This window comes from Natator depressus, chromosome 4, assembly GCF_965152275.1.
Source record: "Natator depressus isolate rNatDep1 chromosome 4, rNatDep2.hap1, whole genome shotgun sequence".
Classification (NCBI taxonomy): Eukaryota; Metazoa; Chordata; order Testudines; family Cheloniidae; genus Natator; species Natator depressus.
This window is the reverse complement of record NC_134237.1, coordinates 78,697,814-78,724,744: the sequence shown is the minus strand read 5'-3', so window position 1 is coordinate 78,724,744 and position 26,931 is coordinate 78,697,814. Positions and strand designations below refer to the sequence as shown.

At 44.2% G+C, this 26,931-nt stretch overlaps 1 protein-coding gene across 2 annotated transcripts in view; it reads right to left on the bottom strand.

The window, feature by feature from the left end:
• Positions 1 to 26,931, bottom strand: part of WWC2 (WW and C2 domain containing 2) — a 182,619-nt gene that overhangs the window by 74,316 nt on the left and 81,372 nt on the right. For both annotated transcript variants that reach the window (XM_074951219.1, XM_074951218.1), the window contains exons 3-5: positions 10,191 to 10,394; positions 8,342 to 8,418; positions 1,568 to 1,647 (exon numbers count right to left, since the gene is read on the bottom strand). In XM_074951219.1, the coding sequence (XP_074807320.1) occupies positions 1,568 to 1,647; positions 8,342 to 8,418; positions 10,191 to 10,394 (361 nt within the window). The remainder of the gene's footprint in view (positions 1 to 1,567; positions 1,648 to 8,341; positions 8,419 to 10,190; positions 10,395 to 26,931) is intronic.

Genomic DNA, 26,931 nt, shown 5'->3' with positions numbered 1-26,931 from the left:
GGGTAACCCAAGCTGAGTCTGCGGGTTGGATCTCGATACAGTTTTTTGTAATTTTACAGAAGTCAGTGGAATTGAGGCTGGGAAAAAACCACAAAGTAGACTGGAGGTCCAATGTATCAGTGAAGTGTATTACATAATTGAACCAAAGACACCATGTGTACCTAACAGCTACAGTAACGGTCAGTTTTTCTTATCTGAAATTGTTTCAACATCCACAATACTGAGCACATACACAACTGGTTATGTGGTGCAACTGGATGTTTTATCAATATAATACCCAGGATGAGCCCACATGAAAGCAGAAGTCCCAATCCTTGTATTTATTTTATAAAGGTGTAAACATATATATTTTAGGGTTTAGACCCCGTGTAACATTCTTGACTTTAAAGGAAAATAACACATCGCTAGTTAGTGAGGTTAGTCTAGCCAGGAGCACTTCCACTGACTAAAGTCAGGCATTGTGGGACACTGACAGCTGGAGCCCTGAAGCCCTCTGGCTGACATCCTCAGCCGTAGGCATGGGGCTCACAGAGGTTTCCCCCCCCGTCTCCAGCTGTTAGGCTCACCACTGGGATACCCCAACCCGACAGCCCGAGCTGTCAGCCGGGTACCGGGTTCGTATCTGTGAGCCGGAGCAGGCTGCAATTTCACAGCAGGAAGCCTAGCAGCCGCGAAATTGCTATTTTTGTCTGTTTCCTGGCTACTATTATTTCATGTTTAGACTCCGGCAGGGGCCTCACAGCTGGAGGTCCCCCATCTTCCGACCCCTGCAATCCCTCACTGGGAGGCGGCAGCAGGAGGGGTGAGCCTACACTCCCTGACAGCTCGGGCTGCCAGTGCCCGATATAACAACCGATATAAGTAACCCCATGTCTACAGAGACACTATGTTGCCCTAACTACATCAACATAAGCACTATACCTCTCGTGGAGGTGGAGTTATGTCGGTGCAGTGGGCTGCTTACTTCAATGGAAGCAGCACTGTAGTGGAGACGCTGACATAATTAGGTCAACGTAAGCTGCCTTACAGCGACCAAACTCTGTAGTGTAGATCAAGCCTGAGAAGATTCATGGTGCAGGGCTCAAGAGTGATCAGTTTAAAAAGGCGAGATCTCCCTTAACTCCCAAAACTGCAACTCATTTTGAGCTTTTCTCTGCTGTGCACTGTTCATACCTCCTTATAGTAGCAGACCTCTCTCTCCATTCCAGCTGAGGGGGCAGCCAGGATCTAACTGCACTTCTTATGGGACTTACGACAAAGACTCCTTCCCACCCTCTTCCAACACTCTATGGTGTAATGGGCAAGTTACATATGCAATGGAACTCGTTTTACTGCCTTTTTTTTTTTACTCCCAAAGCAGGTTTGTGGTTTCTATAGATTCTCTGGAGCCTAATAAAAAAAAGCTTTAGCCCTTTGGAAACCATTTATTTTTGGTAGATTCTTTCCAGCCATTTTCTTATTCCTAGTCTTTTCACTGCAAATCTGTGCAATCATAATGGTATTCGGTTTAGTCCTAACAAGTAGAATGAATTATTTAAGTTAATTTCAATTATTTTCTTATACTTACTGTTGCAATGTTTCAAAGCCCTGTTCTTTATAGAGCAGTTCTTGCTTCATATGAAAGAGTTCCCTCTTCAGCTTCTTAACCTTTTGTGTGAAATCAAAGCAAGAATTAGAAAATAGTTAAATAGTGTAACACATGGTTTCCAACAATTAATACAGACTCTACATTAGATAAGAAAAAAAGGTAAATTGCTGTGTGTGATGCTTTTTAGCACTTATATAAAAAAAAGGCATTCTGTTATCCTCTTGATGTCTGTGTGCAATTTACCTCTGTGTTAAAGGGATCACATCAGATTAAAACACATTTCTTATTAGCATTGACACTAGGTTACTAAACCTGAGAGAATTTTAAAATGTAATTTACTTTTCTCTAGTTAAGCATGCATGGTAACTATTTTAGAGAGCCAGTCAGATTTTTTTAAGTTTTCTATTATAATATTTTCACTTGATCATTCCAAGAAGCTCTCAGCTGGTTATATTTCAATAGAGTCAGAAGAGAAAGTGTTCCTAGTCTCCTCATGAACTGTTCCTTTTTATAAAACTAGTATGTTGGCTTGTCTGTTTAGGCTGTTTACTTTTTGCATTTCACTCAGCCTGGAAACAAGAACAGAATAGTCAATCTCACTTTTGTTTCTACACAAATCAGTTTCTAGATTCTCAATCACAAGGCTGGTCTGTTTTGGCTACAAACGCATACACACCAACTACATTTATTTAGGAGGAACATTTGAGGAGAACATTTTTCCTACTCTAACCAAAAAAAAAAAAAATCTCCTCAGTCCAATGGGGATTAAAGGAATATTCCTATTTTTTCACCCTAATGTTGCTATTTCAAATATAGACAGATTGGGATGTGCCATCCAAAAATGTCTGTCAGTGAAAACAAAAAGCTCTGTTGGAACGGTTTTTAAATGTCATGTCAAAACTTTCCAAATAAACTAAACCTAACTGTGGAGGCCAGCTATGGGACAGTGTCCCTTTAACGTAAGTAATAATTACTTAACACATTACAGATGTCACTGTGGCAGTAATACCCACATGAAATTGTGGAGTCTTGTGATAAATTGCACTTATGACACCTCTGACAGCCTTACTTCCACTCTGCACACTAGCCAATCTGCCTTGGGACTACTTTTAACTTTTTAAAAAATTGTTATTTGAAAATGAAAACCCTGCCAAATATTTCCTACCTTCCCCTGCCATGATGGACTTTAAGCTTCAATATTACATTTGCCAGAAGCCCAGGATATACAATATTCAGTCTTGCACTAGTGACCAGTTTAAGGTTCAATATACAAATCAGAAGGGCTAGAAATCAGTGCTGTCTCATTTGGAAAATGGAGCTTCTCCCTTTTCCAGTGAAACACACAGCACTTGCTCCCAGCCCTGGAAGGTCATGAGATAGAGGATATTTAAAATTACAACATTATTTTGTATTTATGTAGTTATTTATGTAACTTTTAAAGCTTTCAAAAACTGTATTCAATAATATTTCTCTTCTTCATCTACTATGGACCATATAGTTGACTCATAAGCGATATAAAAAAAATAGCCCATTACATTTTTTGCCCCTCAAAACAGCCTTAATTTTCTTTTCTGTGAAGTGTAGCAAATAGTGTCTGATTCAAAACTCATGAAAGTCAATTCTTTCCATTTATTGCAATGGGCTTTGTATCAGGGCAAATAGAATACAGGATGGTTTCATATTAAGGTTTTTTGGCACTCATTAAGTTAGAATGACCTCTATAAATCATGGCTTTAGCACTCATAAGTAGCACAAAAAGAAAAGGAGTACTTGTGGCACCTTAGAGACTAACAAATTTATTTGAGCATAAGCTTTCGTGAGCTACAGCTCACTTCATTGGATGCATCCGAAAGCTTATGCTCAAATAAATTTGTTAGTCTCTAAGGTGCCACAAGTCCTCCTTTTCTTTTTGCGAATACAGACTAACACAGCTGCTACTCTGAAATAAGTAGCACAGACATCCTAAACTAATGCAGATATAGTCTTTCTATACCACCATTGTCTATTCTTTATTTATGGTACCACAGGTAGAGTTGCTGCTTTACAAGGAAAATGAAAAAGACAAGGCCCTTACTCCAAGGAATTTACAATGTGAGATTAGACTGATGCAAGTCACAAGAAGGGTACTGGGAAAGTGGTGGTAGACAAAAGTAGCGGGATGCCACCTTCAGTGGGTTCACTTCCTTGCCAGGAGAAAATGGTAAAAACTTGGTTGTGTCAAAAATTTCTAGTTACTTTTAATATAATTTTGATGATTAACTATGGGTTTTGTTACAATAGAGAACTGGAGTGGATATCTTAGCAGAAAAGAAATTATATCCCAAAATTTGTATTTTTGAGAACATGTTCAAAAAACTGGAGCTTCTGGGTGCTCAGTGCTTCTGAAGATTTAGGTGTTTATTTGGGTGCCTACATACATCATGAGCTTAATTTTAGGCATCCAAGTGTGAAATTTTTGGCTCATGTCTTTTTCCTTAGTAGAAATAAATGGTTTCAAGCTTTTTTTTTTCTTTTCTTTATCTAAATATAGGAAGTTGGGCTGGACTCATCTTTTTTGGAAATACAATTTGTAACTGCTTCCTTTGATAGAAATCTAATTATTTGACCACGTTATAAATTTAACGTGATAAAGCGAGTGGCTATAACAAGCCTAATGTACATTTCTGTCATGATATCTTACAATCCAATTCACTGACCGCATCAAAGGGACATTAAAGCTCTCATCTGCTACCCTCATCTGACTAGCAAGACATTTCCCCAACTATAAACAAACTGAGAACTAGCTAAAAATTCCAATCCCCAGGAATGATTTCACTCAAAACTTCCAGTCAAGGGATGGAAAAACCCTTAAAACTAACAGCTACAACACCACATTCATGTTTTATATAACAGAGATTAAAACCATACCCACTTTCCCTAGAACCACAAAACTGCTAGCCTTCCAGACCGAAAATGTAAATGTATAAGTAATTTCAGAGGACATACGGAGATTTCAACTTGAGGACTGGATCCCCCAGCAACTCGTAAGTGTTCCTAAAGATCACCTTCTAAACATCCTCTGCTGTAATTCATCTTCATTTCATTATACCGAGTGTTACACCAGCGACTTAGGCTCTGTCTACACTAGCACTTTTGTGCTGCTGTAAGATCTGCAGTGTAGACATAACCTTAGGTGTGCTATCCCAGAAGAATGTGACCTACATGATGAAGCATGACCTCTGTTTGTTTACTGCACTCTGCTTACATTAAGGCATTCTATTCTTGTCCTCCTTGTCCTCTTCGTCAAGACTTTGTATAACTCCCTCATGCCCCACACACCTCTGCAATTGCTTCATTTTACACCCTCTGTCCCATGGCCCATACTTCTCTCTAAGCTTCCTGCCTGACAGTCCTTTTGTCCCCTCTCCTTACTCCATCTTCAAGCCTTCTTCCATGCCTATGATTTGAACTCCCTCCTTGTTCAACAGCAACTTTCCTCTTCACGTTCAAATCTCTTCTTCAGCTAGGCTTTTCAGTGCTAACCCCTTCTCCCCCCAGCATTTAAATATTAATAGGGAGAAACATTCTCTTTGTTAAGCTAAATAGACTGAGCTCCTAGAGCAGGGGCGGGCGCAAACTTTTTGGCCTGAGGTCCGCATCGGGTTTCGGAAATTTTTGGAGGGCTGGTTAGTTGGGCCTCCCCAAACAGCCAGATGTGGCCCGGCCACCACCTCCTATCCGACACCCCCCCCCCCCGACTCCTGCCCTATCCAACCCTCCCGTTCCCTGACGGCCCCCCTGGACCCCTGCCCCATCCACCCCACTCCCTGTTCCCTGACCGCCCCCAGAACCTCCACCCCTGACTGCCCCCCGCCACCCCATCCAACCCTTCCTCTCATTCCTGACTGCCCCCCCAGGACGACTGCCCCCGTTCAACCCCCCCCCCCCCCCCCCGACTGCCCCCGGAACCCCTGCCCCTGATTGCCCACCACCGCCCCATCCAACCCCGCTCCTTCCTGACTGCCCCTCCCGGGACCCCTACCCCCATTCAACCCCCGTTCCCTGCCCTCTGACCGCCCCGACCCCTGTCCACGCCCCCCCGCACCGAACTCCCCTGCCCTTTATCCAACCCCCCCACTCCCTGCCCCCTTCCCGCGCTGCCTGGAGCACCAGTGGCTGCAGCCAGACATGCACAGCGCAGCTCAGAGCGCCGGGTCAGGCTGGGCTCTGCAGCTGCGTTGCCCCAGCAGCTGGCCACCCTGAGCATTGCGCCAGCAGAGCTGCGAGGTGAGACTGCCGGGGAGGGAGGACAGCAGGGGAGGGGCCGGAGACTAGACTCCCGGGCCAGGAGCTCAGGGACCAGGCAGATGTGGCCCGCGGGCCGTAGTTTGCCCACCTCTGTCCCAGAGTGTAATCACCAATAAGGCATGTTTTCTAATCTTATAAACATTCTCATGATGCTTCTCTAAACCCTCTCTAATTCATCAGCATCTTCCTTGAATTGTGGGCACCAGAGCTGGACACAGTATTCCAGCACTGGTCGTACCAGTGTCAAATACAGAGGTAAAGTAACCTCTATTCCTACGTGAGGTTCCCCGTTTATGCATCCATGGATGGCATTAGCTCTCTTGGCCATAGCATCACACTGGGAGCTTGTGTTCAGTTGATTATCCACCATGACACCCAAATCTTTTTCAGAGTCACTGCTTCCCAGCATACAGTCCTTCATCCTTTAAGTATTGCTCACATTCTTTGTGCCTAGATGTATATGTTTACATTTAGCCATATTAAAATACACACTGTTTGCTTGCTCCCAGCTTACCAAGCAATCTGTCCTCTTTATTATTTACCAGTACCCCAACTGTTGTCATCTGCAAACTTTATCAGTGGTGACTTAATGTTTTCTTACAGGTAATTAAAATATAAAACGTTAGATAGTGTAAGGCCAAGAACAATCCCCGTGGGACCCCACTGGAAACACACCTATTTGATGATGATTCCCTGCTTACAATTACATTTTGAGACCTATCAGTCAGCCAGCTTTTACTCCATTTAATGTGTGCCATGTAAATTTTATATCAAGGTTTTTTTTTTTTTTTTTTTTTACTCAAAAAATGTCATGCAGTACAAGTCAAACACCTCACAGAAGTCCAAGTACATTACATCAACACTATTACCTTTATCAACCAAACCTGTGTTCACATCAAAAAAGATCTCACATTAGTTTGACAGATCTGTTTTCCCATGGTGACTGACATATAATTATGTTACCCTCCTCTAATTCTCTATTAATCCAGTCCCGTATCAGCTGCTCCATTATCTTGCTTGGAATCATCAGACTGACAGACCTATAATTACCCAGGTCATCCTGTTTACCCTTTTTAAATATTGGTACAAACATTAGCTTTCTGCCAGTTTTCTGGAAATAAATATGGTTAAATGCCTTAGCCATTCCTAAAGGGAGCCATCCACATGTAGAGGCAATCATTTGCCCTCCCCATCATATTTATTTTAGAAGCTCTTGTTCTTCTCCCATCCCTGGCCTTGTTGTCCTGTCAGACTCTCCTACAGGCTTAAATCCCTCTTCCCAGAGGGCTCCCACCTCTTCAAGGGTTCCTGAAACTTGCTGCTGAAATATGTTCTGTAATCTGCTGGCCAGCCACTCCCTAAAAATTAAGTAACTGGCAATAATGAACCTGGTAGAGGAGTGGGAAGGGTGCGCATGATCTGGGAAGCAAATTTACTGCAGTATGTGTGTGTTAAATGTTAATGTGAAAAAATAAGTTAAACATGTGATGTCATAATTCTTCCAAATATTGGCTGTTGATAACACTAAATTGTGATTTTGACTACATATAAAGAGGAGACACAACTTTGGGGCTGCTGTAAATGCTGGGAATTGTCCAGCAGGGGACACTGAAAGCTCTATAACTGGCACCCCTTGTGTAAATTCTATGCATACAGAACTATGTATCTCTAGCACCGATTCAAGCACCAAGTTTTGACAAGACAAAAAATTCAGTACCAAATGGACAACCCAAATTGTCCAAAATGCAGTGTTTGCCACAGTTCACATAACGGAACTCCCTCCTCCTACTTAGATTTTAAATTTATTCTACACCATTTCCCCCCTTATTTAAGGTTAATTCATGAGAGTGTAATATATAAATCAAACTATTTATTTTTCATATTATTAAAAAGATAACCAAATCCAATGCCTATAATATGCAGAAAGCTTTTAGTAGTTGTGTACAGAAGCACACTTATGTTCACTACTTTGTATCTGCAGATTAAAACAAGTCCCAAATTATCCTGGTCATTACAACTTTAAAACCAATTCTGCTGTGAGAGCCCCAAAGTTGATTTTAGAAATAAAAGGATCTCATTTTAAATTAAGCACAGGGTATTGCTCCACATACTAGGCACTTTTAAAGGATTTTTCCCTCTCCTTTCCCAGCTTTCGCCTTTAAAAAGGAATCAATCAATTACTGAATTATTTTCTAGGTGAAATAAATTATGAGGCATATTTAAACCAATGAATATATTTCTCAAAGTTAAGTGTGTTCCCTTTAAAAATTAATTGGATTGATTTTTAGGATGATTTGGCTAACAGCTTAATTAAATGCTTGAGTAGCATTTAGCCAGAATGCTGGGTGGTTTCAATGTCTGGGTGCAAAAGACCTAAATCTGAATCTCTGCTAGCCCAAGCTCAGCACACTGCAGTCACGAACCTTATGTGCAGAATTCCACTGGAACTAAATTAAGTATTCTTACCCTTAATCTTGTAGTGGAGATTTCCGCCTTCAGAATGTCAGGGTCATATTTTGTGCTGGATGAGGAGCCTGAGAATACTTATTTAAAAAAAAAAAGAAAGAAAAAAATTTAACTACTTTCAACCATTAAATCTTGAAGAGTTCACTTAGCGCCAAAACTGTGAAGTTAACATAATAGTGCAAATAAAATGGATATTCATTTTTTAAGGTGTACCTCTTATTACAGTACAGGCAGCATCTCTGTGTGACAATAATTAATGAATTCTCAACACATTTTCGTCTACTTTTGCTAACATCATTTGGGTGAGTTCAAAAATTGAAGGGAGGAGAAGCTCTTCGTCTAGGATGGAACCCAAGGCAAGTCCTCATTTCCCCCTGCTTTCAACACCTGGCCACCAATCTTCTAGCTGGGCAGCACACTTTGTTGGGGAGGGAATCTTCAGAGCTCAAGGAGCTCTCACAACAAATAGGTTTTCTGGAAGGTGGGTTTATTCAGCTGGCTGAGACTAGGGTTGCCCACTTTCTATTTGCAGAAAACTGAATACCCTTGCCCCACCCTTCCCCGAGGCCCCACCCCCCGCTCACTCCATTCCCGCTCCCTCTGTTGTTCGCTCTCCCCCACCCTCACTCACTCACTCATTTTCACCGGGCTGGGGTACAGGGTTGGGATGATGGGGGTGGGGGTGCAGGCTCTGGGGTGCAGGAGGGGGCTCCTGGCTGGGGCTGAGGGGGTTGGAGTGTGGGAGGGGGCACCAGGATGGGGCCAGGGTGTGGGAGGGGGTATGGGCTTTGGGCTGGGGGTTTTGGCCCCCTTGGTGGGGGCCAGAAATGAGGGGTTAAGGGTGCAGGAAGGGGCTCTGGGCTGGGGGTGTGGGATGAAGGATTTAGGGTGCAGGAGGGGGCTCAGGGCTGGGGCAGGGGGTTGGGGCACCAGAGGGGGTTCAGGTTCTGGGTGGCATTTACCTCAGGCAGCTCCCAGGAAGCTGCAGGTATCTCCCTCTTGCTCCTAGGCAGGGGCATGGCCAGGCAGCTCCGCATGCTGCCCCTGCATACAGGCGTCGCCACTGCAGTTCCCATTGGCCGTGGTTCCTCCCTGGCTGCCCCTACACTTAGGAGCCAGAGGGAGATGCCGGCAGCTTCCTGGGAGCCGCACAGAGCCTGCTGTGGGCGGCCAACCAGACTTCTAACATTCCGGTCGAAAACTGGATGCCTGGCAACCCTACAGCCCGAGACCCCCTACTCTTCTCTTCAGGAGTTGAGCTTGCTGCTTTTTAAACACTACCCACCCTAGAGTAAGATATTTGGTCAACAACCCAAACACAGATCTCTCAAAAACACTATACTGGCCACCAGGTTCCCTCCTTTGTTCTGAGGATTTAAACCAAAATGATCTCACTTATTTTTATTGAACCCCATGCCTTATATTGGCACATATTTTGCAAAAATTAAAATAAACTGTTACCAACAGCAAGCAGTGAAATCTACTGCTCCATCTATCATTGACACCTGTTTACATACTGAGTACCTAGTGGCTGCATGCCAAAACGGAACAAGTGATCCTGTATCCTTAGAACACCAACCCACCTAATCTAGGTTCCAGTAAACCATATGAAGGAACAGATTCCAGAGCCAAATGCCTGGCCCAAATTTCTGTAGGAGTTCAACTGCGTTGGACAGACCAGAGCTCTCTGCAGCAGAACACAGTTGCCTTGAGGAGCAAAAAGTGGAAAGGCTGTCAGAAAAACAGCCAGGGGCCCACAACACTGAGGACTAATCTTGAATTGCAGAACAAGAGCCATTACAGAACTCGATCACAGGAGTTACAGCGTACGCATTTCTAATGTACTTACAGCTTGTACGAGAGCTTGATTTTTCTTTGTAGGCATCATTCAGGCGTACATACTCATCCAGGGCAAGTGCCAATCTCTGTTCTTTCACCTGGTACAGCTCCTTCTGGGTACTGAGCGCATCCTGCGCTACCATGAGATAGTCTTTTAGCATTCGCTCTTGTTCTTGCCTCCATTGTTTTCGGGGATCTTCTATCTGTGTGGTTTCTTAAAAATATATAGTTTTAAAAGCTTCAGTTTAGTTAAATGAATTAAATTTGCCAAGTGAATAGACTTCAGTGTGCTAGTCACTTTTGGTGTGTCTACAATTTTGGTTTTATTTGTAATTCAGAGTTCTAGTTTAAGTCTAGACTGTAGGGCTAGTCCCTCCACAAAAAGATAAGTCAGGAGGAAGAAGCTGGGAAGCCAGTATAAATAGCCTGGATACTCCACAGTTTCTTCAGTTGGTTTAGCGGTCTCAAAGAAATTAAAAGGGATCCAATGTTGCAGCTTTGGTACTACATGCTTTTTTTTTTTTCTTCTTTTTTCTTTTTTTAAAGAGTTCATTTTATTACCTTGTTAACTTAAAATGACAACAAAGCTTTGACTAGTAGGCATGTGGAGTAGTTTATTTTTATAAAAGCATTTCTTCATTATTTTAGGGTGTATTAAACATTGTTTAACAGACCAACTTCAAAATGAGCAACTAATGCACAGTAGGTAATATAGTAGTATACATTCTAAAAGTTTCTAAACAGTTGGCATTGTCTTCTGAACTGATAAAAATACCTTGATGTTTTAGGAAAAGCCTTCCACCTGAATTACAGCTAAGGTTCTGCTATAAATAACTGGGTCCATATAAAGCCCTTAAAGGAGCACAGACCACTTGAAATCTAGTTTATTTCAAAAAAGTTAATTAAAAGCACTTTCAGGCACCACAGCTTTCTGAACATTCCTGCCTTCTTAAAGATGTGAGCTTCATGCATCTTCCCTGGCCAGCCCTCATCGATACTGGTGAAGCATCCCCAGTGATCCACCAGTACTTGTATAATCAAAGAATAATAGCCCTTTCTGTTGATATACTCTATGGCGAGGTGGGCTGGTGCCAAAACAGAGACGTGATGCAAATCCATCCAGAGTATCTGGTATATTGTCGAGAGTCTCAGCCCTGCATAGGCAGAGATAATTAATAGCCCTACACACTTGCCTGGCAATGGCTCCCACTGTGGATTTTCCAACTCCAAAATGACTTCCCGCAGACCAGTAGCAATATGGCTTTGCAAGATTTTAGAGTGCAATCACAACACGCTTCTCCGCTATCATTCTAGTATCATGCATTAAAGGGCTGGGGCGAGCTTGGCACACAGATCCAGGAACGAGACCTTTCACATTTGAAAGTTCTGCAGACACTGCTCATCATCTCAAAAACAACATTATGATGCAATCCCACCAGCCATTTCAACCCCACAACACACTGAAAATTTCCCCAAAGGTATCACTGGACAGTGGTGCATGGCACATAGGGATACCTAATCATGGTGTACCGTACTTTGCATCAGTAGAAGCACTCCTGATGAGTAGGTGCAGTGCTGACGCAAGCAGCCAAATGTGCATAGATGCCTGAGTGATACACGGACTTCAGCAGCTGTACACCAAAGTAATTTGTACTGACTGAAGTTTTTAGTGTAAACAGGACCTTAAGCTTCTTCTGTTCCAAGGCAAGATCCCTGGTGATAATAATTACCAATAATACTTGATAGTCTTTCAAATTTTATCTTTTTTGGTGCTAACATTAGGCACACCTGGGATGCAGAAAAATAAGACAGTTCATTAAATAAATTCACAAAAACAACAAGATGCCCAATTAAGGAGAGGTTTGAGAATATAATGTTGGTGACTCTTCTCCAAATACAGATACATGACAGTATAGTGCACTTCTACTGGAAAAGTATACATCACACAAGCATAGGGAGAGAGAGGACCCATCATATAAAACTTAAGTGCAGTACATAAAAGATTAAAGCAGGGCAGCTTTATTCACAGTTGGCTTTCCAACAATCTCAACACGGAAACTGTCTCTAAACTAACTTTAGCTACACACACACAAAATCCATGTTTACAGTCACCTGCTCTTTTCCACAGAGACAGTCGACACACACAAAGAGGCCAATCAACACCGTTTTTCCCCTCAAATGGGCAAAACATATCCCAACCAGTACATTTATTATTGCTATTGTGCTTTAAAACACCTCCACAGCTATTTACACAAAATACCGAGTGCTGCGTTTTCAGAGGTGTTCCTTCAGAATACGGACCCTGAACTTCAGAAAAGCAGACTGACTCCCTCAGGAACTGATGGGCAGGATCCCCTGGGAGAACAACATGAGGGGGAAAGGAGTCCAGGAGAGCTGGCTGTATTTTAAAGAATCCTTATTGAGGTTACAGGACAAACCATCCCGATGTGTAGAAAGAATAGTAAATATGGCGCTTGGCTTAACAGTGAAATCCTTGCAGATCTTAAACACAAAAAAGAAGCTTACAAGAAGTGGAAGATTGGACAAATGACCAGGGAAGAGTATAAAAATATTGCTCGGGCATGCAGGAATGAAATCAGGAAGGCCAAATCATACCTGGAGTTTCAGCTAGCCAGAGATGTTAAGAGTAACAAAAAGGGTTTCTTCAGGTATGTGAGCAACAAGAAGAAAGTCAAGGAAAGTGTGGGCCCCTTACTGAATGAGGGAGGCAACCTAGTGACAGAGGATGTGGGAAAAGCTAATGTACTCAATGCTTTTTTTGCCTCTGTCTTCACGAACAAGGTCAGCTCCCAGACTACTGCACTGGGCAGCACAGCATGGGGAGGAGGTGATCAGCCCTCTGTGGAGAAAGAAGTGGTTTGGGACTATTTAGAAAACCTGGACGAGCACAAGTCCATAGGGCCGGATGCATTACGTCCGAGAGTGCTAAAGGAGTTGGCGGATGTGACTGCAGAACCATTGGCCATTATCTTTGAAAACTCATGGCGATCAGGGGAGGTCCCGGACGACTGGAAAAAGGCTAATGTAGTGCCCATCTTTAAAAAAGGGAAGGAGGAGGATCTGGAGAACTACAGGCCAGTCAGCCTCACCTCAGTCCCTGGAAAAATCATGGAGCAGGTCCTCAGGAATCAATTCTGAAGCACTTAGAGAGGAAAGTGATCAGGAACAGTCAGCATGGATTCACCAAGGGCAAGTCATGCCTGACTAATCTAATTGCCTTCTATGATGAGATAACTGGCTCTGTGGATGAGGGGAAAGCAGTGGACATGTTATTCCTTGACTTTAGCAAAGCTTTTAACACGGTCTCCCACAGTATTCTTGCCAGCAAGTTAAAGAAGTGTGGGCTGGATAAATGGACTATAAGGTGGATAGAAATCTGGCTAGATTGTCGGGCTCAACGGGTAGTGATCAATGGCTCCATGTCTAGTTGGCAGCCAGTATCAAGTGGAGTGCCCCAGGGGGTCGGTCCTGGGGCCGGTTTTGTTCAATATCTTCATCAATGATCTGGAGGATGGTGTGGATTGCACCCTCAGCAAGTTCGCAGATGACACTAAACTGGGAAGAGAGGTAGATACGCTGAAGGGTAGAGATAGGATACAGAGGGACCTAGACAAATTAGAGGATTGGGCCAAAAGAAATCTGATGTGGTTCAACAAGGACAAGTGCAGAGTCCTGCACTTAGGATGGAAGAATCTCATGCACCGCTACAGACTAGGGACCGAATGGCTAGGCAGCAGTTCTGCAGAAAAGGACCTAGGGGTTACAGTGGACAAGAAGCTGGATAGGAGTCAACAGTATGCCCTTGTTGCCAAGAAGGCCAATGGCATTTTGGGCTGTATAAGTAGGGGCATTGCCAGCAGATCGAGGGACGTGATCATTCCCCTCTATTCGACATTGGTGAGGCCTCATCTGGAGTACTGTGTCCAGTTTTGGGCCCCATACTACAAGAAGGACGTGGAAAAATTGGAAAACATCCAGCAGAAGGCAACAAAAATGATTAGGGGACTGGAACACATGACTTATGAGGAGAGGCTGAGGGAACTGGGATTGTTTAGTCCGCGGAAGAGAAAAATGAGGGGGGATTTGATAGCTGCTTTCAACTACCTGAAAGGGGGTTCCAAAGAGGATGGATCTAGACTGTTCTCAGTGGTAGCAGATGACAGAACAAGGAGTAATGGTCTCAAGTTGCAGTGGGGGAGGTTTAGGTTGGATATTAGGAAAAACTTTTTCACTAGGAGGGTGGTGAAGCACTGGAATGCGTTACCTAGGGAGGTGGTGGAATCTCCTTCCTTAGAAGTTTTTAAGGTCAGGCTTGACAAAGCCCTGGCTGGGATGATTTAGTTGGGGATTGGTCCTCCTTTGAGCAGGGGGTTGGACTAGATGACCTCCTGAGGTCCCTTCCAACCCTGATATTCTATGATTCTTGTGAAGGAAGATGCAGAACAGGATTTGAATGGATCTAGACTGTTCAGCGATTAAATAAGATAAATGCAGTAGTGTTGGATTTTGGAAGGATACAATGATGTAGTTGTATTTTAAGAGTGACTAGTAACAATGGAGAATAATTTTACAAGATTGGAAGGTCTTGTCTTCAAGCATATTGTAGGTACTTGCTCTGTAGGTTTAAGTAAGGATTGCTCAATGTGTGGCCTCAAGGCCAGTTGTAGCCCACAGAGTCCTAAGAAATGTAGCCTACAGACCTGTCCTTGTGACTGCAGGGCAAGGACAAAGCTGATCAGTGGCAGATTTTTATTGCTGACAAACTTAATAAAGCAATTTCTTTTTGCCTCTCAAAACTGCATATACAAATTAACATTATGATTATGTGAGCTTATTTTAGAATATGTGCATTCATAAGCACCCCTCTGCCTCCTGGAAAGTTGTTAATATGGTCCCTTCTGTGACTTCAGGATTAAGGGACTAGATACTTATTTACACAGGGAAATTGGCCAGCACTGCTATTCTAGAGTGGAAACTATTTCACTATAAATGTGATTTTATTCAGAAATAGTTACCCCACTCAAAGCTAACCCAGAATAGCCTTCATGTGTAGATAAGGATTTAAAATCCCCTCAACAGATGCTTTTCAAAATAGAGGCTAGTTTTCACTGTATGGCCTTTTAGAAAGGAGTGAAAAACAACTAATTTGATAAAGAAATATATTTATGTGAAGTTACATTGCAAAATGTATGTTTACGTGAAAATTCAGAGCCACATTACTGATCTAACAGTTTACCAGTTTCTACATGGGAGTCATAGACAGAACAAAGTTTATTGCCCTTTCCTGATAATGTAATGCTACAGTTCTAGAAGCAGTGATCATTTGGGTGACTTACTCTGCTTTTTCATGCTTTCTAATGTTCACGGGACATTCAAAATTAAGGGTTCATTTTTTTCAAAGCGAATTTCACACTAAGATGACCCACAATGCCCTTCTAAGGTTTTTGTTTGAATGAGAATTGGTTTTGTCATACCTGACTTCCGGTTCTTAAAGTTTTACATGGGAATATTATCAAGACAGTTAAAGGTATGCCACTAATGGGTTGGATTGCTCAGAAGTGGTAATGGCATATGGAGCCTTTCCTCTCCAAGTCACTAGTTGAAATTCAGCCCAGCACAACAAAAAAATGCATTTCCATCCAATAGCTGTTCAATAGCTTATGTGAAATGAGTTTGGGGGTTTCAGTCCAGCTTCCAGTGGATAAGAGTCTACATCATAAGACACTCCACCACAAATAGCAATCTTGTTGGCTGTGTCAGAGACGAGCACTTAATGAGTATGGATAGTGAACTATACTCTTACCATTGCAGGCTATTCCTCCAGCTCAGGATGAAGACATATTGGCAGAGAATGGAAGGGAATCCAGCACATCTGGGGAAGGATCTGTTCTACTGAAGAGAACTTAAATCCCCACGACTTAAAAAAATACCTTGTCATTACCTTTTCATATCAACACTTTCTGGACCTTGAAGGATGGGTCTCTGGTGATACAGAATCAGCATGCAGTACGGGCAACAGGCAATAAGGAGCAGACTGGAGAAAGGGGAGCCACCTACCCTCAAGGGTGAGAGGGTATCACATTCACCACACATAAGAGGAGGGAATGTAGGATGCTAGTGTTGCGGAATCCCTTCTAGGGGGAAAAGAGGCATCCATCTACCGACCTGACTGATGTCCTGAGAGGTGTGCTGCCTGCCTGGAGCCCACATCAGTGACATTATGGGAAGATTGAGGAGGCTCATCCATCCCTCTGGCAGGTGACCAAAGCCCACCAGCAGGTATAAAAAAGAAGACTTAAGAGCTAAAAGTTGGAGACATGTGCGCGCGCATGTAAGTAAAGTTACAACAGTGTCATTGGACCAACAAGAGGACAATGAGTGGAGGAATTTACTCAACATCTTAGCGGTGCATACACCAATGTAAGGAGTATACAGAACAAACAGTAAGAACTGTAAGTCCTAATAGACAAACCAAATTTAAAACATAGTTGGCATTACAGAGACTTGGTGGAACAATTCACATGCCTGGATTACTGGTGTAGAGGGGTACTGCTTATTCAGAAAGGAGACAGATAGGGGAAAAAAGGAAGCAAGTGTTGCACTATACATCAATATATACTATTGTTCTGAGGTCCAAAAAGAGGTGAGAGGCAGACCAGCTGAAAGTCATTGGGTAAAGATAAAAGGTGGTGATGATGGGGGAGAAGGGGAGGGGAAGACAGATAGGTGCAGCATCATGGTAGGGGTCTGCTAAAAACCACCAAATCAGGAGGTGGTGGTGGAGGATCAGGTATTTCTAGAACAAAACAGAAATATCTAAAAACACAAGACCAGGTAATAATGGGAGACTTGAACTAGCCGGACACCTGTTGGAAAAACAATATGGAAAACCAAAAAAAAAATCTCCAATAAGTTTGTAGAATGTATTGGGGATAATTTCTTGTTCCAAAAGGTGGAGGAAGTAACTAGGGAAAAGCGATTTTAGACTTGATTCTGACTAACAGGAAGGAATTGCTAACGAATCTGAAGATGGAAGGCAGTTTGGGTGAAAGTGATCATAAAATGACAGATTTGATGGTTCTAAGGAAAGGAAGGAATGAGAACAGCAGAATAAGGACAATGGACATCAAATAAGTAGACTTTAGCAAACTCAGAACTGGCAGGTAAGGTCCTGTAGGAAGAAAATCTAAGGGAAAAAGGAGTTCAGGAGAGGGAGCCATTTCTCAGACAATATTAAAATGCTCAACTACCAACTATCCCAATGCAAAGGAAAGCTAGGAAGAATAGTAAGAGGCCAATACAGCTCAATCAGGAGCTATTTTATGACCCCCCAAAATCAAAAAGGAATCACCAGTGGAGCCACGGGTAAATTGTGGTAACGCGGACATATTGCTAAGGATGAATAGAAAAGAAAAAAGGTCACTCACCTTGTACAGGAACTGTGGTTCTTAGACTTGCATGTCCCTGTACGTGCTCCACGCCAGGTGTGCACGTGCCCCTCAAGTCCTTGATCAGACATTTTCCATTAGCAGCGTCCATTTGGCCCACACATATGCTCTATACAGCCTCATGCCGTGCTCTGAAGGTATACAGGGCTGTGCTGGAGAACCACCCTCAGTTCCTTTTCTATCTGTATGTGCAACAAAAACAGTCCAAAGCAGAGGGGAAGGAGGGCAGGTAGTGGAGCACCCATAGGGATATCTCTCAAAGTACCACAGTTACTGCACCAGGTGAGCAACCTTTTCTTCTTCTTCTTCTTCTTCGAGTAGCGTCCCTGGGGTGCTCCACTTCAGGTGACTCCCGAGAAATATCCTCCCAGAAAAGAGGCAGTTTCAGAATCAAGTCCAAGTCCAAGACAGTACAGCAGAACCAAGTACTGCACTAAAACGGATGGCATGGACCAAAACATGTTTAGAAAAGGTACTTACTGAAGCCCATGTAGCAGCTCCTCACATCTCACACTCTGGAATTGGGGGGTCTATCATCAATGCTCCAATTTCTCCAACCCTGCGGACTGAGGTGATAGCTACTAGAAAGGCCATCTACATAGGTAAGTGAAGTAAGGAGCAGGTCACCATAGTTTCAAATGGAGGTCCCATAAAGACATTTAAGTAGTAGGCTGCCATCAAGAGTCAAATAGGATCCTTAACCTGGTGGTAAAGATTATTCAGACCCTTAATGAATCTCAAGGACATAGGGGGAGCAAACAGAAAACCGCTCTAGTGGGAAATGAAATGCTGATATTGCAACTAGATGAACCTTAATAGAGCTATTTGATAAACCAGATTTTTTTTAAAAAAATCCATCAGATAATCCAAGATGTCTCTAAACGGAGAAGATTCAGGCACAAGGCGGTGATGGTGATAAAAGTGATTAAACCTTTTCTATTTCTGAAAGTAAATAATTCAAGTTGGCTCCCTTCTACTGTTTAGTAATACCTGTATTCTTGTAAAGCAGGTGGAGTCTAATCCCATGAACCATCTATGAGCCATGCTCGGAAACAAAGGACCCCTAAATTGGGGTGAAGGACATTACCTGTGTCCTGGGAGAGGAGATGGGGGGCGGTCAGAAACTTGAGCACTTGTTGGACACACCGGTGAAGCAGGTAAAGATATAAGCTTACCTCGGCCAGGTAAGCATTAAGAGGATATCAGGCAGGTTGAGGTCAGGGTTCTTATTCATCACTCTTATAATTAGTGGTGTTGGAAGAAATTAGTAGGACAGGCCCTTTGTCCAAGGAAAGAGAAAGGCATCTCCCAAAAAGAAAGGCTCCTCTTGAGCAGAATAGGCAGCACTTCCAGAGGTGGACCTATTTGCCACATCCAGCAACAGGAAGTTCACACCTCTGGAATATCCCACAAAGTATTTGAACATTCAAATCCCATTAGTAGTCCTGGGAGAAGTGCCTGATCAGCATATCAGCTGTAACATTCTGGACTCCTGGAAGGTAAATGGCTGAGATCTGACTCTGGTGGGCTATATACCAGTTCCACAACTTTATCTTTGGTGCACAGGGAGGGGGATTTTGCTATTACTGGATGACAAAGAAGCCTGAGGTACTGAATGTCTATTTTGCTTCAGTCTTCATTAAATAGACTACAGCTGATTAGATGCCTAACACAATTGATATTAACAACAAGGGGGAAGGAATGCAAGCCATAATAGGGAAAGTAGTAGTTAAAGCAAGTCTGTAGTGCCTCAAGAAATTAATTCTAGGTTATTTAAGGAACTAGCTGAAGCAATCTCAGAACAGTTAGCAATCATCTTTGAGAACTCATGGAGAGCAGGTGAGGTCCCAGATGACTGAAGAAGGGCAAATATAGTACCTATCTTTAAAAAGGGAAACAAAGATGACCCATGGAATTATAGACAAGTCAGCCCAAATCTGATACCTGAAGAGATACCGGAGCAAACAAATAATCAACTTGTAAGCAGCTAGAGAATAATACTGTGATAATAGCCAGAATAGATTTGTCAAGAACAAATCATGCCAAACCAACCTAATTTCCTTTTGACATGGTTATTGGCCAACCTAGTGAATGGGGAGGAAAGCAGTAGATGTTATATATCTTGATTTTAGTAAGGCTTTTTACATTCTCATATGCAAACTAGATTAAATTATTATATGGTGGGTGCATAACTGGTTTCAAGACCATAAATTCAAGAGCAGTTATCAACAATTTCTGGTCAAACTGGGAGGATATATCTAGTGGGGTCACACAGGGATCTGTTCTGGATCTGGTACTATTCAATATTTCATTAATAACTGAGATAATGGAGTGGAGAGCACGCTTATAAAATTGCAACCCCTCCCATATTGGTGTCATCTGCAAACACTCAAGATTCAAAACAAAATTCAAAACAACCTTGACAAACAATCTTGACCTCAGTCCCTGAAAAGTCATGGAGCAGGTCCTCAAGGAAACCATTTTGAAGCACTTGGAGGAAAGGAAGGTGATCAGGAACAGTCAACATGGATTCACCAAGGGAAAGTCATGCCTGACCAACCTGATTGCTCTCTATGATGAGATAACTGGCTCTGTGAATATGGGGAAAGCAGTGGACATGATATATCTTGACTTTAGCAAAGCTTTTCATACGGCCTGCAAGTTAAAAAAAAAAAAGTATGGGCTGGATGAATGGGCTATAAGGTGGACAGAAAGCTGGCTAGATTGTCAGGCTCAACAGGTAGCGATCAACGGCTCAATGTCTAGTTGGCAGCCGGTATCAAGCGGAGTGCCCCAGGGGTCAGTTCTGGGCCGGTTTTGTTCAACATCTTTATTAATGATCTGGATGGGGATGGATTGCAGTTTCAAATGACACTAAGTTGGGGGGAGGGGGAAGAGGGAAAGAGGTAGATACGCTGGAGGGTAGGGACCTAGACAAATTGGAGGACTGGTCCAAAAGAAATCTGATGAGGTTCAACAAGGACAAGTGTTGGGGACCGCTACAGGCTGGGGACCGACTGGCTAAGCAGCAGTTCTGCAGAAAAGGACCTGGGGATTACAGTGGATGAGAAGCTGGATGAGAGTCAGCAGTGTGCCCTTGTTGCCAAGAAGACTCACGGCATATTGGACTGCATTAGCAGGAGCACTGCCAGCAGATTGAGGGAAGTGATTATTCCCCTCTATTCGGCACTGGTGAAGCCACATCTGGAGTACTGAGTCCAGTTTTGGGCCCACCGCTACAGAAAGGATGTAGACAAATTGGAGAAAGTCCAGCGGAGGGCAACAAAAATGATCATGGGGCTGGGGCACATGACTTACGAGGAGAAGCTGAGGGAACGGGGCTTGTTTAGTCTGCAGAAGGGGGGGTGGGATTTGAAGACAAGTGCAAAAGTACTTCAGTTAGGAAGGAAAAATCAGATGCACAGCTATAAAATGGGGAATAACTGTCTAGATGGTTAATATTGTTGAAAAGATTCAGGGATTATAATGATCACATATGGAATAAGAGTCAACAATGTCAAATTGTTGTGAAAAAGGCTAATGTTCTGGGGAATACTAACAGGACTGTCCCATGTAAGACATGGGAGGAAATGGTGCTGCTCTACTCGGCACTAGTGAGGCCTCAGTTGGAGTATTGTTTCCAGTTTTGAGCACCAGACTTTAAGAAAGATATAGACCAGTGGTCCCACCCTTATCCGGTCTGCACTTCCCTGGAAGCAGAGCCACGGCCAGGAGCCACAGCCAGGAGCCAGAGCTGGAGCTGGAGCTGCGGCAGGGAGAAAGGGGTCAAGGTCAGGGCTGGTGCTGCAGCCGAGGGCATGGCCAAAGTGAAGATGAGGGCAGAGCAGGGCTGGGGAGTGCTTCCTTTCCTCACCATCCCCAACCCCCGGGGGCTGGCCCGGGCCCCACCACGCCCCCTCGAATGTTCCTCCGCTCCCTCCTACAGGGGCACGCCCCACAGTGTAGGGACCAGACCTAGACAAACTGGAGACTTCAGAGGACAGCAACAGACATGACAAAAGGTTTAGAAAACCTGACCTATGAAGAAAGGTTAAAAACTGGGTATGATTAGTCTTAAGAGAAGACTAAGACAGTCTCTAAATATGTTAAGACCTATTATAAGGAGGACAGTTATCAACTATTTTACAGGTCCACTGAAGGTAGGACAAGACACAATGGGCTTATTCTGCAGCAAGGGAGATTTAGGTTAGATAGTAGGAAAAACTTATTTTAAGAGTAGTTAAGGATATGCCTGCACTTAAAACGCTACTGCAGAGCACCTGCACCACTGCAGCTGCACAGCTGTAGCACGTCAGTGCAGACAGTACCCATGCCAACAGGAGGGCTTCTCTGTCAGCATAGGTAATCCACCTCTCCAAGAGGCAGTAGCTAGGTCAAAGGGAGAATTGTTCTGTCCATCCAGCATTGTCTACACTGGGGGTTAGATCGATGTAGCTATGTCTCAAAGGTGTGGTTTTTCCACACCCCTGAGAGAAACAGCTATACTGATGTAAATCCAGTGTAGACCAGGGCTAAGTCTGGAATAGGCTTCCTAGGGAGGTTGTAGAATCCCCGTCACTGGAGGTTATTTATTTATTTAATAACAAGAACAACTGGGGAATCTTACTTCCTCCAATTTTCAAGATCTGAGAGATACTTCCAGGAAATTCTACAAAATGAAAAACCAACACTTATAGTTTCTACTGGGAGAATTACACAAACAGCAAGATGCCACATTTTGCCCAAGAAAATTCCTGAGCACTAGAATTATTATACCTCTTATGGACAGTTTTGTTTCTTACTATAACTTTTAGTGCTAACGCCAAAGTGGGGACACCAGGATTCATGGCCAACAGCAGTCAAGGTTCAAAACACTTAACTTGGGATAAGAATTTGGGCCAAATAATAATTTAGTGCCAACACACTAGGATTTTTTTAAATTATATTAAACTGCCCTTGAAGAAAGTTGTAACCAGAAGGAAAACAGAAAACCTTCAGTACAACACATTACATGTGCATGGGAAACAAAATGCTTCATAGGACATGAGGTATTTCAATTTTTCATGAGTTCATTTCAGCCGTTTATGTTCTTTGCTACAAAGTAACTCTGCCAAGTCTTGGTTTAAAAAAAAAAGTCTTTAACAAAAGGAAATTACCTTATCTTCAGTAGATCATACTTCTATAAAATAAATAATACTAAAACCTTACAACCTACCAGAAGCAGGAGAGAGTTGGACATTTTTATTCCAGGGATAGCAATGCTATGGAAGCAATAAATGTTCAGCATCTCCCCTGGTAGACTCAAGTAGCACTGTTGACTTGCTCCAGCGTGAATCACTTGCAGCTCTCCTTGGCCAAAGATATAGCAATCAGGCATGGAGGAGGATGTGAGGGAAGGTGTGTAGCTGGGAGATGAGAGATTTTTAGGGCTCCCAGAAAAAAATACCAAGGAGATGCTAGATTGTTGCTTCAGGGGGACATGAATACCAAGAGAAAAGTACAGACTCATGGGATTATACAGGTCACCTAGGAGAAAAAATGTCACCTGAAGATTAAGTCACTCTAGTATATTACTTTATAACTGTAACAGGGTGGCCTGTCCTCTTTTAGGACAGTGAGGGGCTGCGGCAACCCCGGCTGTTAAGAAGAGGGAGAAGGGACTGACCAGAGGCCAAGAGGGTTGGGAGTTGAGCCCAGGAAGAGAGGGACCTAAGACTTGTGTGCAACAGGACAGAACCTCAGGGGAAGGGCTGAGCTCAGCATGGGCCTAGGGCAAAAGATTGGTATTGGTGTTTTCCTTTAGACTTTGATTACCCCGGAAGGCGTAGATTTTTGTAACTTAGTCCTCTGACTAAGCTACCTCGTCAACCAAGCTATGCTGAAGACAGAGAGAACCATCAGAGACCAATGGAAACGGAGGCAAAGTGACGGCAGGGTCATGCCAAAGAGGGGTGTGCTCTGGAACAACAACCAATAGATGTTTTCTCTCTGCAGTTGCTCTTGCTCAAATACTGAATCAGTGACAGGGGGAAACTTTATTTCATCTGACATCATAGATCTCTTAACTCATCCCATAGTTATACAGTCACTGCCTCAATTTCCCTTTTTGGTGAAAGTGATTTAACCCTCCCAGCCAAACTGAGTGCCAGCCCTTCCAGGGTAACAGAAGCTGAAAACAACAAGCCTCCAGCCTGGCCACAAAAGTTCAACAAAAACTGCCCACTCACAGCACACCTTCTCCCCAGGGGCTTCTCCTTCAGCTGATTCATCCCAGGGGCTGGTATACAAGGATAAAAAATTAACTAAAAAAAAGATCCAAACTAAACCCAGGAAGATTTTCAGGCACTAGCTCCAACCTGATTGCAGTCAGAACAGAAGGATTTTAGAACAACAGGCTTGGGGAAACTGTTGCGCGAGCATCTGGAAACAGATTGACTCAGACTTTAAGGCCAGAAGGGACTATCATGATCATCTAGTCTGACCTCCTGCACTTTGCATGCCACAGAACCTCACCCACCCACATCAAACTCCTCTCCCACCCACCACATCCAAAAAAGAGAGAATGGAGAAGGACAATCAGGATTTGAAACAACAACATTTCAGGGTTTATCTTTTTATTAACATCTTAGCTTTTGCTATTTCTAAGATATTAATGCAGACAGCACCGCTTTTATATCTAGATCAGAGGAGGAAAAATAAACAGTTATCTATCTATCAGCAGTGGCGCCCCCTTGAGTGCTGTGCTCATGCATAGGTATATCAAGCACCGCCGGCCCTACGCCCTCTCAGGTCCTACTTGCTGACAAACTCCGACAGAGGGGCAGGAGGTCAGGTAATAGAATGGACATGAGCAACATATCTCAAAGAACTGCGGCTGTAAAAAGGTAGGTAACCGTTTTTCCTTCTTTGAATGCTTGCTCATGTCGATTCCACTCTAGGTGACTCACAAGTAGTTTTGATGGAGGTGGGCTCGGAGTTCATGGTCTTGCGGTGTGCAGCACTGCTCTGCTGAAGCCAGCATAGTCGCCGGCCTGCCAGGTAAGTGCATAATGGGACGTAAATGTGTGGACAGACGACCAGGTACCAGCTCTACAGATTTCTTGGATCAGCACCTGAGCCAGGAAGGCCGCTGATGAGACTTGCACTCTAGTTGAGTGCACCATGACTACTGCTGGTAAAGGCACTTTTGCCAGCTCATAGCAGTAGCGGATGCAGGCTGTGATCCGGGACGAAATCCTTTGAGCAGACACTGGGCGATCTTTCATCCTGTCAACCACCGCAACAGCCAGCTATGTTGACTTACGAAATGGCTTTGTCCTGTCAACATAGAAGGCCAGTACCCTCCTGACGTCCAGGGCGTGCAGCCTGCATTCGTCTTCCAATGTATGAGGCTTCTGGAAGAAGATGGGTAAGTGTATGTCCTGGCCAGTATGAAACTGGGAAACTACCTTGGGAGGAACACTGGATGAGGCTGCAGCTGGACCGTATCCTTGTAAGATACCGTACAGGGCAGTTCTGAAGTAAGCACCCTGATCTCAAGACACCCTGTGGGCAGACGTTATCACAACCAGGAACAAGATCTTCCAGGAGAGAAGGAGAAGAGAGCAGCAAGCCAGATGTTCAAAGGGAGACCCCATGAGCCTCGACAGCACAAGGTTCAAGTCCCAGGGAGGGAGAGGGTCCTGGACGTGAGGGTAGAGATGCTCCAGACCTTTCAAAAACCAAGCCGTCATGTTGTGAATGAAGATCGACCTACCTTGGAACAGAGGGTGGAAAGCCGAAATAACAGCCAGATGGACCCTGATCGATGACCGGGACAAGCCCTGGAGCTTGAGGTGCAGAAAATAATCCAAGATCATCTGCAGCAAGGCCTGGTCAGCCCGGATATGTCATTCTGAAGCCCAGCACGTGAACCTTTTCCACTTGGTTAAGTAAGTCGCTCTGGTAGAGGGCTTTCTGCTACCAAACAAGACCTGTTGAACCCAGACCAAGCATTCCTGCTCGACCACATTCAGCCATGCAGTCAAATGCAATGCTGCTGGGTTTGGGTGCAGCAGACTGCCGTGGTTCTGGGACAGTAGGTCCGGACAGAGAAGTAGCCGCAGCAGGGTGGCTACCGAAAGGTCCAGTAGAGTGTCCTTTAACCCATGCAGCTTCACATCAGTCTGCTCTGAAAAAATACTATTCCCATCGAATGGGAGGTCCTGGATCGAGATCTGCATCCCTTGGGAGAGGCTGGCAGTCTGAAGCCAGGAGCTGCGCCTCATAACCACCATCAACACGACCACCCTAGCTGCCGAGTCAGCCACATCCCACGCCATTTGGAGGGAGCACCTAGTTGCTATGGTGCTCCACCAGGGGTACTGAATTCTTGGGCTAAACCGTGTGGGAAGGACTCCTTGAACTTACAGAGGGAGTCCCATAAGTTAAAATTGTATCTGCCTAGGAAGGCCTGATGGTTCGCCACCCGGAATTGCAGGCTGGCTGTTGAATAAATTCTCCTCCCAAACAAGTCCAGTCTTTTGCCCTCTTTGTTTCTGGGAGTTGAGCTGGAGTGGTTGTCTTTTTCATTGGCCGCAGAGACAACCAGTGAGCCTGGGGGAGGGCGGGTATAAAGATACTCAAATCGTTTGGCAGGGACAAAGTACTTCTTTTCGGCCCCTTTGGAGGTGGGAGGGATGGACGATAGGGTTTATCAGAGGGCCCTGGCAATTTTGAGGACTCCATCGTGCACTGGTAGTGCAACATAGACAGGGGTAGAGGTTGAGAGGACGTTGAATAAGGTGTCCACCTGCTCGGCCATCTCCTCCACTTCTAGGCCCAAGTTCTCAACCACCTATCAAAGCAGGGCCTGGTGTTCTTTAAAATTGTCCAGCGGGCTGGCCCTGGAGGGTCCGGTAACTGCCTCGCCCGGGGATGAAGACGACGACTGTACCACCAGGGGAGGCCTGGGGCATCTTCCCCCGTGAGGGAGGGAGGTTTAAGGGTGTGTGCAGTCTCGTCTGCCTCGACCTCCGAGCATGCCTCATGCTCCAAGTCTGGTGCTGTCGGTGCCGCCAACTGTTCCTCCAAAGTGGTGGCAGATGAGCCGTGTGAAGGGGGCATCACCATGACTAGCACTCCCCATGCGCTCCAATAAGGCCACTGCACTGGCCACTGGTCATGCTGCCAAAGCGTTGCTGTTGATGTTGACATGGCCTTGGGGGCCCAATCACACCAGTGGAGTCTGGGTGAGGGACTGAACTGCCCTCCTGTGCCGGAGGAATCCCCTTCCGGTGACCA